The 12005-nt window shown below is 42.1% G+C and overlaps 1 protein-coding gene across 1 annotated transcript in view; it reads right to left on the bottom strand.

The window, feature by feature from the left end:
- Positions 1-11420, bottom strand: part of WEE2 (WEE1 homolog 2) — a 12847-nt gene extending 1427 nt beyond the window's left edge. The window contains exons 1-10 of the mRNA XM_018563933.1: positions 11094-11420; positions 9346-9539; positions 7775-7832; positions 7499-7671; positions 5396-5517; positions 5054-5200; positions 4416-4511; positions 4185-4270; positions 2104-2274; positions 442-584 (exon numbers count right to left, since the gene is read on the bottom strand). Of these exons, the coding sequence (XP_018419435.1) occupies positions 442-584; positions 2104-2274; positions 4185-4270; positions 4416-4511; positions 5054-5200; positions 5396-5517; positions 7499-7671; positions 7775-7832; positions 9346-9539; positions 11094-11420 (1517 nt within the window). The remainder of the gene's footprint in view (positions 1-441; positions 585-2103; positions 2275-4184; positions 4271-4415; positions 4512-5053; positions 5201-5395; positions 5518-7498; positions 7672-7774; positions 7833-9345; positions 9540-11093) is intronic.
- Positions 11421-12005: the final 585 nt, after the last annotated feature.

Genomic DNA, 12005 nt, shown 5'->3' with positions numbered 1-12005 from the left:
TATATATATATATAGCATGGAGTTTTGTTTTTTTAATTAGTGATTGGTGACATGTGCCAATGGACTTACCTGGGAACTTGCTGGAATGACACAGTAATGTTAGAGTTTGGTTAACAAAATGGGTCATTGTTGAGCTGTCAAAATCGGCTTCTTGTTATCAGTGCAACAGAAGTGCCGTTACTGGCAGGGCTATGCAATAGATTTCACAAAAAATGCCTAAAACTGTATAGATTGAGAAATTCCAGACAGACTAAAATTAGATTTAGGGTTAATGTACACCAAGTCACATTTTCTAAATGAAGGTTTCCCTTCACACTAGTGGTCCTGAACATGACATTTTGCCTTCACTGCCTTCAAAATCTGGTAACATGGCTATGCACATTCTGTATACAAGTGTCCAAGTCAGATTTATTTTAAAGCAGATGAGCCGAGGCCACCTACCTCTCCAGCATGGCAGTCTTAAATTTTTCCACATTCAGCTGTTTCTGGAGCTGTGCTGCCTTCCCATGAGATCGTCGCAGGACTGTGTGCTTCACCAAGGCAGCAGCAGATGGTCTCATCCTTGGATCTGGATGAATCAGTTGCTGAAAAAGGTAGAGATTAGATACTCTGACATAGAATTTACAAACTTGGCATTGCAGAAAAAGTAATCCGTCATAAGAAAGTGGTGTGCCATTACAGATGTTTCTAAAGGCGTAATCTTCAGGTTGTCATCCTGAGCCTTTGCCACCTATTGAGTCACTAACATTGAGTTTGGGTGTTTCAGGCAGCCCGAGACTTCACTGGCTCATGCTCATTCTAGGTCAGTAAGTCATTGGGCCAGGTAGCAAGGATGACACCTCAAGAACATGCAACAAGTCAGCAGTGCAATCTCCCATATTCCTATCTGGACAGGCTCCCAAGTGACCATTCTAAAGCTGTGTTCACTTGACTCGGCAAGGTAAAAGCATAACAATTAGAATAAATCAAGTTATCAAACAACTTTACAGCACTGCAGTTTTGGTTAACAGGACGACCAAAAAAAAAGCTTTTCACTTCACTGAAATTTCAGCAAAATTGGGATATTCTTTCCATTTTGGCAAAAGGCAAAATTAAAGAAGCTCCAAGTCACAGCAATATCCTCTCCTGTTTTAACAGCATTGTAATAGGAATACATACTAGAGTTTGATAATGCAATCAAAGCTTACGTTTATGTAGTGAGTTCTGCCTTCTGTCTGGCCATTTCCTGCATTCACAGTATGCTGTGCGTCTTTCCCTGCTGCCTCATGTGACGCAACCTCGATTTCTCATGACTACATAGCCCATCATACATTGCTTCCAGCAAGCAATGATAACGTTGCATTGTTCAGACATTGACTTGTAGTTCAGAAGGCATGCTCAGTTCTGACAAGGAAGTGCATATTCACAGGGAGAGTCAATTTTTTTAAGGTGATCAAATTGCCTGGTTAGGAAACAGTCGTGATGTTACTTAGGGCTTGCCTTAAATGCCTCTTGATCAGATCATCTTCTTTCCAAGTAGTTTTCAGGAGTCTGTCCAGCGCTGGTATCGGTCTCTGATCCAGCGTAGACTCATTGGGTCCCACGGTGTCTGTCTGCGTGCACGGTGCCAGCTGCGTGCATTGACTTAGTGTCTCTTCTCCCGGCCGAAGATCTCTACTGCGCATGCCCCCATGATCCTTTACAGCTATCAGAGAATCTTCAGATGGGAGCAAGCGGCGGAGACAAGTTTTTACCCATTTGGCAACTATTTGTTTTAATGTTTTTGCATACATCTACTGCTATATGCAAAAAAACAAAAAAACAAAAAAACAAAGGTTTAAATGTACTTTAGGCAATCTGCAAAGGTGAAAAGGTGAAAAGTTAACAACTTTGCTGCAAAGTTATGGTGAAATCGCCAGCTCATTCCCACTGGTGACATGGCCTGCAGAACAACTATTGTTGCGGTTAGCAGATGCTAGGGCATTTCTTTTGCTTCAAGATTGTGTGCACTTTAAGGACACCAGGCATTCCATTCAGCTCTGCGACAAGCAGTGACTTAGATTATAACTGTGAAATATTAAAAGCAGTCACAAGATGCCCAGTAAATGCATTTAAATCTTGTACCTTAAGCAGGTCATGGAAGGCAGGCGAGAGGTACTGGGGAATATCTGGCAAGTTGCCTTTTCTGATGTAATGCCAACTGTCGTCATTGCATGGAAGAGGGCCCGCACCAGCAGCTACGGCAATGGTGAGTCCAAGAGCAAAAAGGTCAGCCTTCGGGAGCTGGCTGTAATCCTGCAAGGAAGCAAGAATTACCACCATGACAGAACCATCTGCATCATACAGCATTAAAAAGAGAAAATCCAGACTATGGCCAACTGTGAACAGTCCAGTAAACCATGCATCTGTCATCTCAGAAAGACCACAATTTAACATTAAACATAGAACTCCAGGCAAATATATACATACAACCTAAAAATATATATAGGAGCATCCATTCAATTCTTAGATTTACACATCTCTGCCACAAAGCACAGCCCTATCTAACAAGGCAGGAGACCTGAGTTTTCTCTGGGACCATTAACACTTATAGCTAGGGATGCACAGATACCGGTATAGAGTACAGATATTTTTCCGGTACTCGCCGATACCAAATACCGATACCGGAAGTATCGGGCTAGGCATCAGAGCATTTGGGCAAGTACTCGCCCAAATACTCAGCAGCAGCACTGATACTATCGGTATCAGTGCATCCCTACTTATAGCTTATAACTTCACACACACCAATTTCTCCCCAAAAAGTTGCTTTTAAGGCATGCCATCTGTTAAGGTTGCCAGTGTGCTCATTTCAGCTCCCACCTGAACTTTCAAGCCTTCAAATATAATAGCAGATCATTTGTGCAACACCATGGCAACTGCAATTCAAAGAGGCCAAGATGGCATTTTCCTTGGCTGTAATGGATAGGAGGTTGTAAAGGTATCCTGCTTGCCTCCAGCCTGTGACTGCACAGTGATAGAAGCAGCAGATGGATCTGTCACTGCTCTCTCCTGCTATTGGCATGCTCCTTACACTGCAACACACATTATTGGCTCTGTGTTGCTTCTTGCTTCCCAAATCTAAGCAAAGCTGTGCAGGAATTCAGGTGCACAATTTGAAATTTAAAAAAATACATTACGCAATAATGAATACAGAACTGCATTATTTGTGTCTTATATCTGCCTGGAGATCAGATTTAATCCAGGGCAGCAAGGTTCCACAGGCTTGTAACACCTTCACAGCCTCTCCACATGATTTGCAACTGGAGAGGGAACATTCATGGCCACCCATCGGCTTAATCATTTGTTTTCACCAATACCTGCCCTGCATTTCTGCCACAGACGTTTCACTTTCATGATGCACCTATATTTGCCTGATAATCCAACCCTGGGTTCTAAATCTATAGGTGGGCTCTGACCCACAGACTAGACATTAAAGTAAATCTAAACCCTAATTGGATGACATTACATTTTCTAAAGGATGGTGTCAAACCAAATTCCATTTTTATAAAACATGGTTTTCACTTTTTAATCTGTGTGTCCCAGTGGAGCCGATCTTCAGCCTTTTTTAACCAATTCCCATCTACATATACTCCAGTAAAGGCTGCATGGCATTTCTCAGGTCAGGTTTCCTGATGGGAAAAAAAGTGGGCCATACCTGTGTAATATGCTGGCATTGCCACTTGTCTACCAGGAGAGCACTGAGCTAGGTGACCACGCAGGAGCTCAATTAGACTGTTGAAACATGACAGTGCCTGAACAAGCAGGCAAGTACACCTATTTTAATAAACACAGATACAGAAAATGGTGAAATTACACTACCAGCTTCAATGAGATTTTCATGGTTGGTGTTGCATCTACCCTTTAAGATGCAATTTACCTGGCTGACGGATGGGAGGTTTGTTGCAGAACAGTTTAGTGTGGGCCAATGCAATAGCCACGTACACCATCAGTTGTCTGGCCCATTCACCACTCTGGTGTTACTGCATGCACAACATATATTATTGCATTAATGCAGGCTATTTCGAGTGGGCTGCCAATGCAACAAAACCCAGACATGAACCTTTCCCATTTGTGTGGTGGTGTGCCTTGAATGCGATTCAGTGACTGCGTGGTGTCACTGCAGCACACAGATTAAAAGCCAGCAAATGTTTGCCATTCATGTTTACCTCCTGTAGAATCTCATTAGCCAGGAATCTGCTGTCGCCTTCTTCAACCTGTGGGGTGGTGATGGATGTCACATGACCAAGGTCACCTGGGAAGTGCCAAAGAAAAAACCATAGAATGAACTCTGCTTTGTAAATTGAAAGGAGTGGGGATGGGGAGAGCAGGGAAATCCCACAATTGGCAACTTCAAATAACCCTTATGAGATTTTTTTAAATGTTACCCCGAGACTCGCCTATTTTGTACAGGACACTGGCAGAGGAAAGCTCCTCTTCTCCATCACTGTCATCTTGTCCTGCCTCAGTCATTTTCCGACATATGAAGATATTACCTGAAAACAACCAGAATTAGATAATGGATAAGGGTAGGTGTGTGTTTGGAGACTTTAATGAAAATGTTATTGGCCCATCTTTTAGACTAAAGTCAGAACAGTGAAAATCTGATGGTATGGGATTCCTAACTTTGGATTAGCCCTCCCAAAAATCTCACCTCCGCTGGTGACCGCAGGTCCTGAATTTTATATAGTGACATCAGCAAGAGGGGTGACCACACAATTGAGAACAGCAGCATCAGGGGACCACCATCACCACCAGAACCAGAAGTTGGGGAAAAGTCTGCAATATGGTGGATTAAGGCAAATATGTCGCCCCATTAGATACCCTACATAAGCTAGAGAGGGAGCCAGATTTTATATTCTGGGACAGCCTCGGACAGTGGTGTAAACAACCTAGTCATTGTCAACGTTACAATTTCCAAGTAAGCTTGCAATGTACAGTACATAAAGTGTAGCTGAACAAACACTGGCAGCTTTGTGTGTGACCTTTTATTGAACAATTTCTCCATAGCAGTTATAAGGTAGATGCTGGTACCAACTTGGCTTGATATCCATGTGCACCAGGCCAGAGCTGTGGATGTATTTCAGTCCCATGGACACTTGTAGAAGAATCTCCTTTAACTCTGGCTCCATCACCAGCTGGCCGCACTTTGTGTTCTCCATGATGTGGTCCTGCAGACTTCCACCTGACAGCAAATACATTAACAGCTAGCATGGCATAATTAAAACACTTAGTGCAAACTATACTTTCTCAGGTACAATTATGAAACCTCTCACTTATTGCCATAATCTTCCCACATCATAAATTTAAAAGATCCAGCACATGAAAACTTCAATTGTGTCATGACTCCACTGCCAGTGTACAATGAATTAATGCTTACCATTGCAGTACTCATTTTGAATGATCATGTGGTCATCCTCCGCCCAGGCAGAGTAATAGCGAACAACATGAGGATGGTGACCCAGCACGGCATGGGCATAGACCTCCCGGAGTGCCATCTGCCTGTGGGGCAAGAAGCTATTCTGTAGAGTTAAATGTAACCTTAATAATGTGTGGTCAACCCCCAACAGTACATGGGATCATAGTGAATTTCTAGTACAACAGATATTTTTCTGTACTTGCAGGATCTTTAAAAAAAAGAGAAAAACATGGGGCAAAAAAAGGCAGTGCATGCATAATTCCCCGACACTTTTAAAAGTGGACTTTTGCTTCCTCCCCCACCCCCCAAAGATAGAGGTTATCTGCTCCAACAGTAGTGTCAGATGCTCAAAAATATGCAGCCCAAATAAACAGCCGTGTCGTGGATCAATCAGATTTTGACTGATAGTAGGTAGCAGAGAACTCCCTTCCAATGTTATTAGAAAGATCAAGGACCCTTTCTGCTTAATGGGTATGTAAAGGCATTGCGCCAAGAGATTATGTTTTACATCTGCCTGCGCTTGCACCATTGTAACTGCTCAAGGTCTTTGGCCAACACCTTAAGTGTAAACTAGTCCCCCCATTTTCTTTTAGACTGTAAGCCCTTTTAGATCTTTAGCAATCTTTTAGATTGTAAGCCCTCACAGGCAGGGCCCTCCTTACCATCTTGTCTTGAATTGTATTGTGACTGTAATGTCTTCCCTATATTATAAAGCGCTGTGCAAACTATTGGCGCTATATAAATCCTGTATAATAATAATTTTCACCCTGTATCGTTCACATTAAACAATTTAACCTCCATACATCCTGCACACCATCCTAATGAATATTTAAATTGTATGCCAGTTTGTCTGGACTAGCATTCAGGGTTAAGGTGTCCATAGACTACCAAATGTATGCTAATTTTAAGGTTTAATCATGGCAAGCTGTGTGCGGCTTAAATTCTACCTCCACTTCTTTTGCCAGCAGGAATTCACAAACTTGATTGCTAAGCTAGAGGGGGTGCAAACCGTTCAGATTCCTTGAATTAACGAGGCTCATTTGCTTTCACTGCCACAACTTTCTGCTAGGAGGTAGAGAAAAAAGTGACTGTTCCTTGCTTAGTATTGATCAAACTTTCCTGCCAAAATGGTTTGAGCATCAGCCTCGTATTAATGATAAACAGAAAAGCCAAACTGACATTAAAACAGGAGAGGATAGCAGATATATTCTAAATTAAGAAGTATTGCAAATATTTTATTCATCCAGTGGCCAGTTTTTGACAAATGTTCTCAAATTAGAATTTGAAAGGCCAACATAGACTTGCAGACTTCAACGCCTAGATGCCAACAGGCTTCTGATAGGACCTTGAAGCTTGTGGCTGAGCAATTCGACTATTAGCTCACAAGTCCTCAAAATAATCCTTAAGGGAGGGAGAGATCTGTACACCCTGGGCTCCACACTGTCTGCAAAACATTTTCTTAAAGATCGGACTGATGCACTGATGTCGGATATCCCAAACACCAACACAGCTATCAGAACCAGCTGGTCCATACAAGCCTGTGACTACTGGAGGCAGCAGGAACCCTTCTCACAGCAGGTGCAGAGCCACCTCCAGGAGTGATGGTCAACTTTTAAAGAGTCTATTCTACATCCATAACTATGTTTAGAAGCATGGAAATTAACATGGTTCAGAACAGGCTCTGCATGAATTACCAACATGATAAAACTATACTGCCTGAAACCTTGACTAAAGGTTGTCTAATGTCATATGGTACACGTTATGCGATCATGAAACATTCGTCCTCTCAACATGGATTTGAGGGGAGGGCATGGCGATGGTCATCTAAAGCACACATCCTTATAGACCGCTACAGATATGATGTCACTCAATATAACCACTTCAATGTGAGCTTAAGAGTTCATATGGTCAGCCTCCAGTCTCCAGTGAAGGAATTTCAAGTTTGCTTACAGTCTAGTTTTCAGTTGTCCAAAGCAATCTTTTGCTTGACAAACTGGAATAGCACCAGGCTGTTACATATCAACACAGTACAGAAACAAGCTTTGAGAGGTCATCTGTACTCACTCATCAGTGGAGCCAGCCAGAGGCTTCTTGGAACGCTTAATGGCATAGACGCAGCCATCCAACCGTTTAACACATTTGAAGACCGCTCCAAACTCTCCTGATCCTATTTTCTCAATCTCCAGGAATTCTGTTTTGTACCTGGAACCCATGTTGGTTTCACGCAACACAAGCCTCTAAAATCAAACACATACCTTTAATGCACTAGTCAATGCTTGCTAGCAGAAAATACATCACTATGTTCCACTCAAACTATGCAAACATGTCATAATCACACACCTGAAAAGGAACATGTGCTGAATGCTCCCTCTCCCTGTATTTTGATGGTGGATCATTGCTAAGGAAAAAAGCAAAAATTAAGTTAAGAAAAAAAAATGGGCACAGAAGGAAATGCAAGATACATCACAACATGCCAACCTTCTACATGTGTCCTGGTGCAAATGACATATGATGGTTATGTGACCTATCAGTAAGTTTTGTTGGAGATTAACACCCATATAGCCAAACCAGGGCATACTTCCGATTGCAACTTATTGGCTACTTGTGCTGCTAAACGTTTACTAGAAATGTGCGATTCGTTTTGGAAAAATTTGTTATGTATCCGAATTTCCGAAAAACAGAAATCGCGAATTAAAACTAAATTAGTCTGCAAGTATTTTCATTTGTGGATGAATTTTCACACACGGACACAAAACAAAAGTTCGTATAGACTACCGCTAACGAAGTTCGTCTGAATCCCAAAACGAATTGATGCAAAACATAACGAAACAAATTTTTGCCGGTGCACTAGTCTAACGTTTACCCATCTGAGCTCCGATGTACAGGACTACAACTGGCATATACCAAATCAAATTCAGGTGCTAATTACAAAATAGTATTCATAATGTATTACTACAGAGTTGCATTCATCTGTGTCTTATACCTGCCTGGAGTTTAGCTTTTACTTTCATTGCAGGTAGCCGGAGCAGTTCCTTCTTTTATAGTGTTTCCAGACAGAAGGCAGCCAAGTATGAAACCATCACCACACCTTTATTCCAGATATACTGTTACTGTAATCTGGCGCATATAACCAGCTATGACTTTTATTTAAGTATTTTACATAACCCTGCCAAATGTTACAACTTCGGTGCACAATAATAAACCTCGATAACTGGACACAATGTAATTTTTTATAAAAAGCCATTGTAGAAAGTGAAATGCAGAAGGGCAACATTACGAAGTGTTCTACACTTTGTAAGGCTAGATGAGCACAAAAAGATACATCTGCAATAACTATGGCCCTTCATTGCTTTTAGCCACTAATGTGGAAGTATAGGGATTGCCAGACTTCGCTCTATGCTTTATCCAGGTCTAAAAGTATGCATAGCCCAAAAAAAAAATGGTGTGTTTAAAATTAGAAAATGTTTTTATTGAGATTCACCCATGTGTCATGGTGACCATTGTCACAAAGTGATTGAAAATCTAAATTTTACAATACTTCTGATCAACATTGTCACTGGGGATGAAAGTGAGGGTAAGCACAAAATTTTGAGTTGCCACCAGATCAGGGGTATCAGTGGGGACATTGTTCCCATGACAACCAAGTTTTTCCTTACATTGAAAAGATCTCCGTACACTTCCTGCTGAGTCTAAAGGCCAAGTGAAGAAAAATCTCAATGAGACAGTTACCAAAAATAAAAAATGGCAGCTCCCCACTCTATCCAAAAAGAGGTTTTGGCTTTAGGCATACTCTACAAAAATCCAAGGCTATAGTAAAATGTTATCAGTCCATGAAAAATCTTTTACAGTCTCCACTAAAAGATAGCGCTCCACTTAAAAATTGTTACTATGCCAAGCACAGTTAAGATCACCTGCTGGGTTCTGCCTTCCTCTTGCCATTGGAGTTGAGCTGCATTTGGCGATAGGTTTCAGGGGTGAAAGGATTAACATTGACCATGGCAGGGTCATCCAGCTCTGCACCCGTTCCAGCCACGAACCTCATGAGCCTCTGACTCCTGCAGGACACCCTGGAGCCAGGCGAGGGAAGGTTTTTGCATAGCAAACTCTGGACAGAAAACACAACCACAGATTATTATTTGGCTCTTCTACACTGGAGAAGAGAAACCGATAAAAGTAATGCCTATGGTAACCAGCGTTCCTACACTAGAAGTTAGAGGTGAAAATCAAACATCTATGTGACTGATGTCCCATTAAAGGATGAGGAAAGAAAAAACTTGAAAGTTGCATGCTTGCAGATTTCCTTTGGACCATCACCATTTCCCACCATACAAGAAATGGCCATGGAGTAACTCCATTGGGCATAACTGTTAATGCGGATGCAAGAAGGTTGCACAGAAGCGTAGCAATTGATTTTCTGGCCATAAATCTGGGCACCATTTTGTGAATGCTTGTTTGCCATTATATCTCAACTACCTACATAACTAAATCCACTGCACTTAAAGGACTGCTTTTAACAGTCTGGGCACATGGAAGCATTCACAAATACAAAACTTGCTGGTAGCCGTCTCTGCATATCACAGCTGAGCACTGGCGTGCACTTTCAGCAAACATTTGGAGATCTACACACAAAGCATGGCACTATCAAATTAAAGGATAGCTGTACTTTATGCCCATTAGTTTCTGTGGAAAGCCCATCTCCTATTAGGCCCAGTGATGGAGTCTTTCCATAGAGAGAAATGCACAGCCTTGTGACTTTTCACTAGATAGCTGTATGGCTCCTATAGGCGTTGTGTAGTGAAGGTCTATGAGAAGTGGGACAGAAGTGTAGGCTATGGAAAGGGTTACTTTAAGGATGATACAAAAAAAAAATAGTCTAAATATGGATTTAGAAGTTCTTCTGTAGCCAAAGCCCTAAAGAGGCCTCGTTGCTAGACCAAAGCCCAAAAGAGCTCTTGTTGCTAGACCATTTCAACAACCTTCCCATAAGATCATATGTGCATCATTTTATACATGCCATTTACCAGTAAAAGCCTCCCTTGTGTAGACATCTAGAAGCCCCAAGACTGCTGCTGGGTGCTGCCATCTTGGATGTGATGTCAGCAGCCTCAGCTCTCACTCAAATGACACTATAGTATTTCCCTTTGCTCCTCTCCCAGCTACTACATAAAATGTTCTATATGAAGGTCAGGGATAAAGGAGCTGGACCAGCACCAACTGTAATTAGACAATCCAAAAAAAGAATAAGGCTATGACGTGCAAGGAGGGAGTAGCTGTGCTAGGAAATGGACTTTCCTGGAGTAGCCACATATGCCAGCAAGTTCCAAGACATTGCAAGTCAATAAAAATGAGTTTTTGGGAAGAAAAACACTGCAAGTAAGCATTCAAAAATACTTGATTTTTCTGGTTGGTGACAAAGTTAAGATTTCAATACAGTGTTGAAAGATCAGAACCAGTGTCTGGTGTTTGTTGCTCTGTAGGATATACCTACAGTTCTTACATGTGTGGTCACTGGATGAGGAAGTGAGGGCAACCTTCCCATTGGTTACAAAGCACCAAAAATCTGATACTGCCAACATTTAAACTATTACATCTCTAAACCGTATTGCCAAAGAAACCAATGGAGCTGGTACATAATCTCCGTAAGACAGGTTAGTTTTACCTTTGGGGTAGAAGGTGTGTCACAAAGCTTCAGCTTCTTCCATGTAGTGTAGTGTAGTGGGGTACCAGGACTATCCCCATCAGGGTCCATCTGTGCTAGTGGAGAACCATCACTGCTGGGGCTCTCATCCATATAGGCACCTAGAGGAGACACTCCTCTCTCATTACGCTGGGGGGTAACTGGGAACTGATTGTCCCCTGTCCTCCATGCCATAGGATTACCGGGGTCCTCTAGGCCAGGGGAGCCCTGAATACAGCCATTACCATCACCCTCTTCATCACTGCTGAAAAAGTCCAGTTTCTGAATAATTCGACTATCATATGCCATGGTGGACATCATCCCTTGAGGAGCGGAAAAAAAAACAAAATTTGCAGTACAGACACTTTCCTTTTAGGCAGTAAATTACAAACACTGGGCTACCTGAATGTATACAAGAGAACTGCCTGCAATGTCAACAAATGTTGCCTTCCATTCAAGTATGACAGAAGATTCTATTGGCTATCGCACCAACTGTACATACTCCATTATAAGACTCACTGTGAAAAGGGACAACACCTGTCCCAATGCCATTTTAAAATAGAAGAGTAACACCCGCCTCCCCCCACAAATGAAAAAAAACAAGCCCCTAGAAATTCAATGCATCTAAACCCCAGAAAGAAAATGTTCTTATATTGTAGCTTAGCAGTCCTTAGATGTGCTGTCTGCAGTGGTTCTTTTTAGGATGATAAACTTCCTCACTGTACTGTATCTATGGAGGAGCAGTTTCCAAGTACTACAGTACACCTGCCCAATGGTGTCACAAGGGGGTGTGGCCCGCACCCGGGTGACACCAAAATGACTGTCATTTTGGTGTCACCCCCTCTAAAAAGTCAGGCACGCAAACATGGACCAAGAACCATCAAGAACCCGACA

Source organism: Nanorana parkeri, unplaced genomic scaffold (genome assembly GCF_000935625.1).
Source record: "Nanorana parkeri isolate BGI_ZX_2015 unplaced genomic scaffold, ASM93562v1 scaffold712, whole genome shotgun sequence".
Lineage (NCBI taxonomy): Eukaryota > Metazoa > Chordata > Amphibia > Anura > Dicroglossidae > Nanorana > Nanorana parkeri.
The sequence above is the reverse complement of the archived record's forward strand: the minus strand, read 5'-3'. Positions and strand labels throughout refer to the sequence as shown.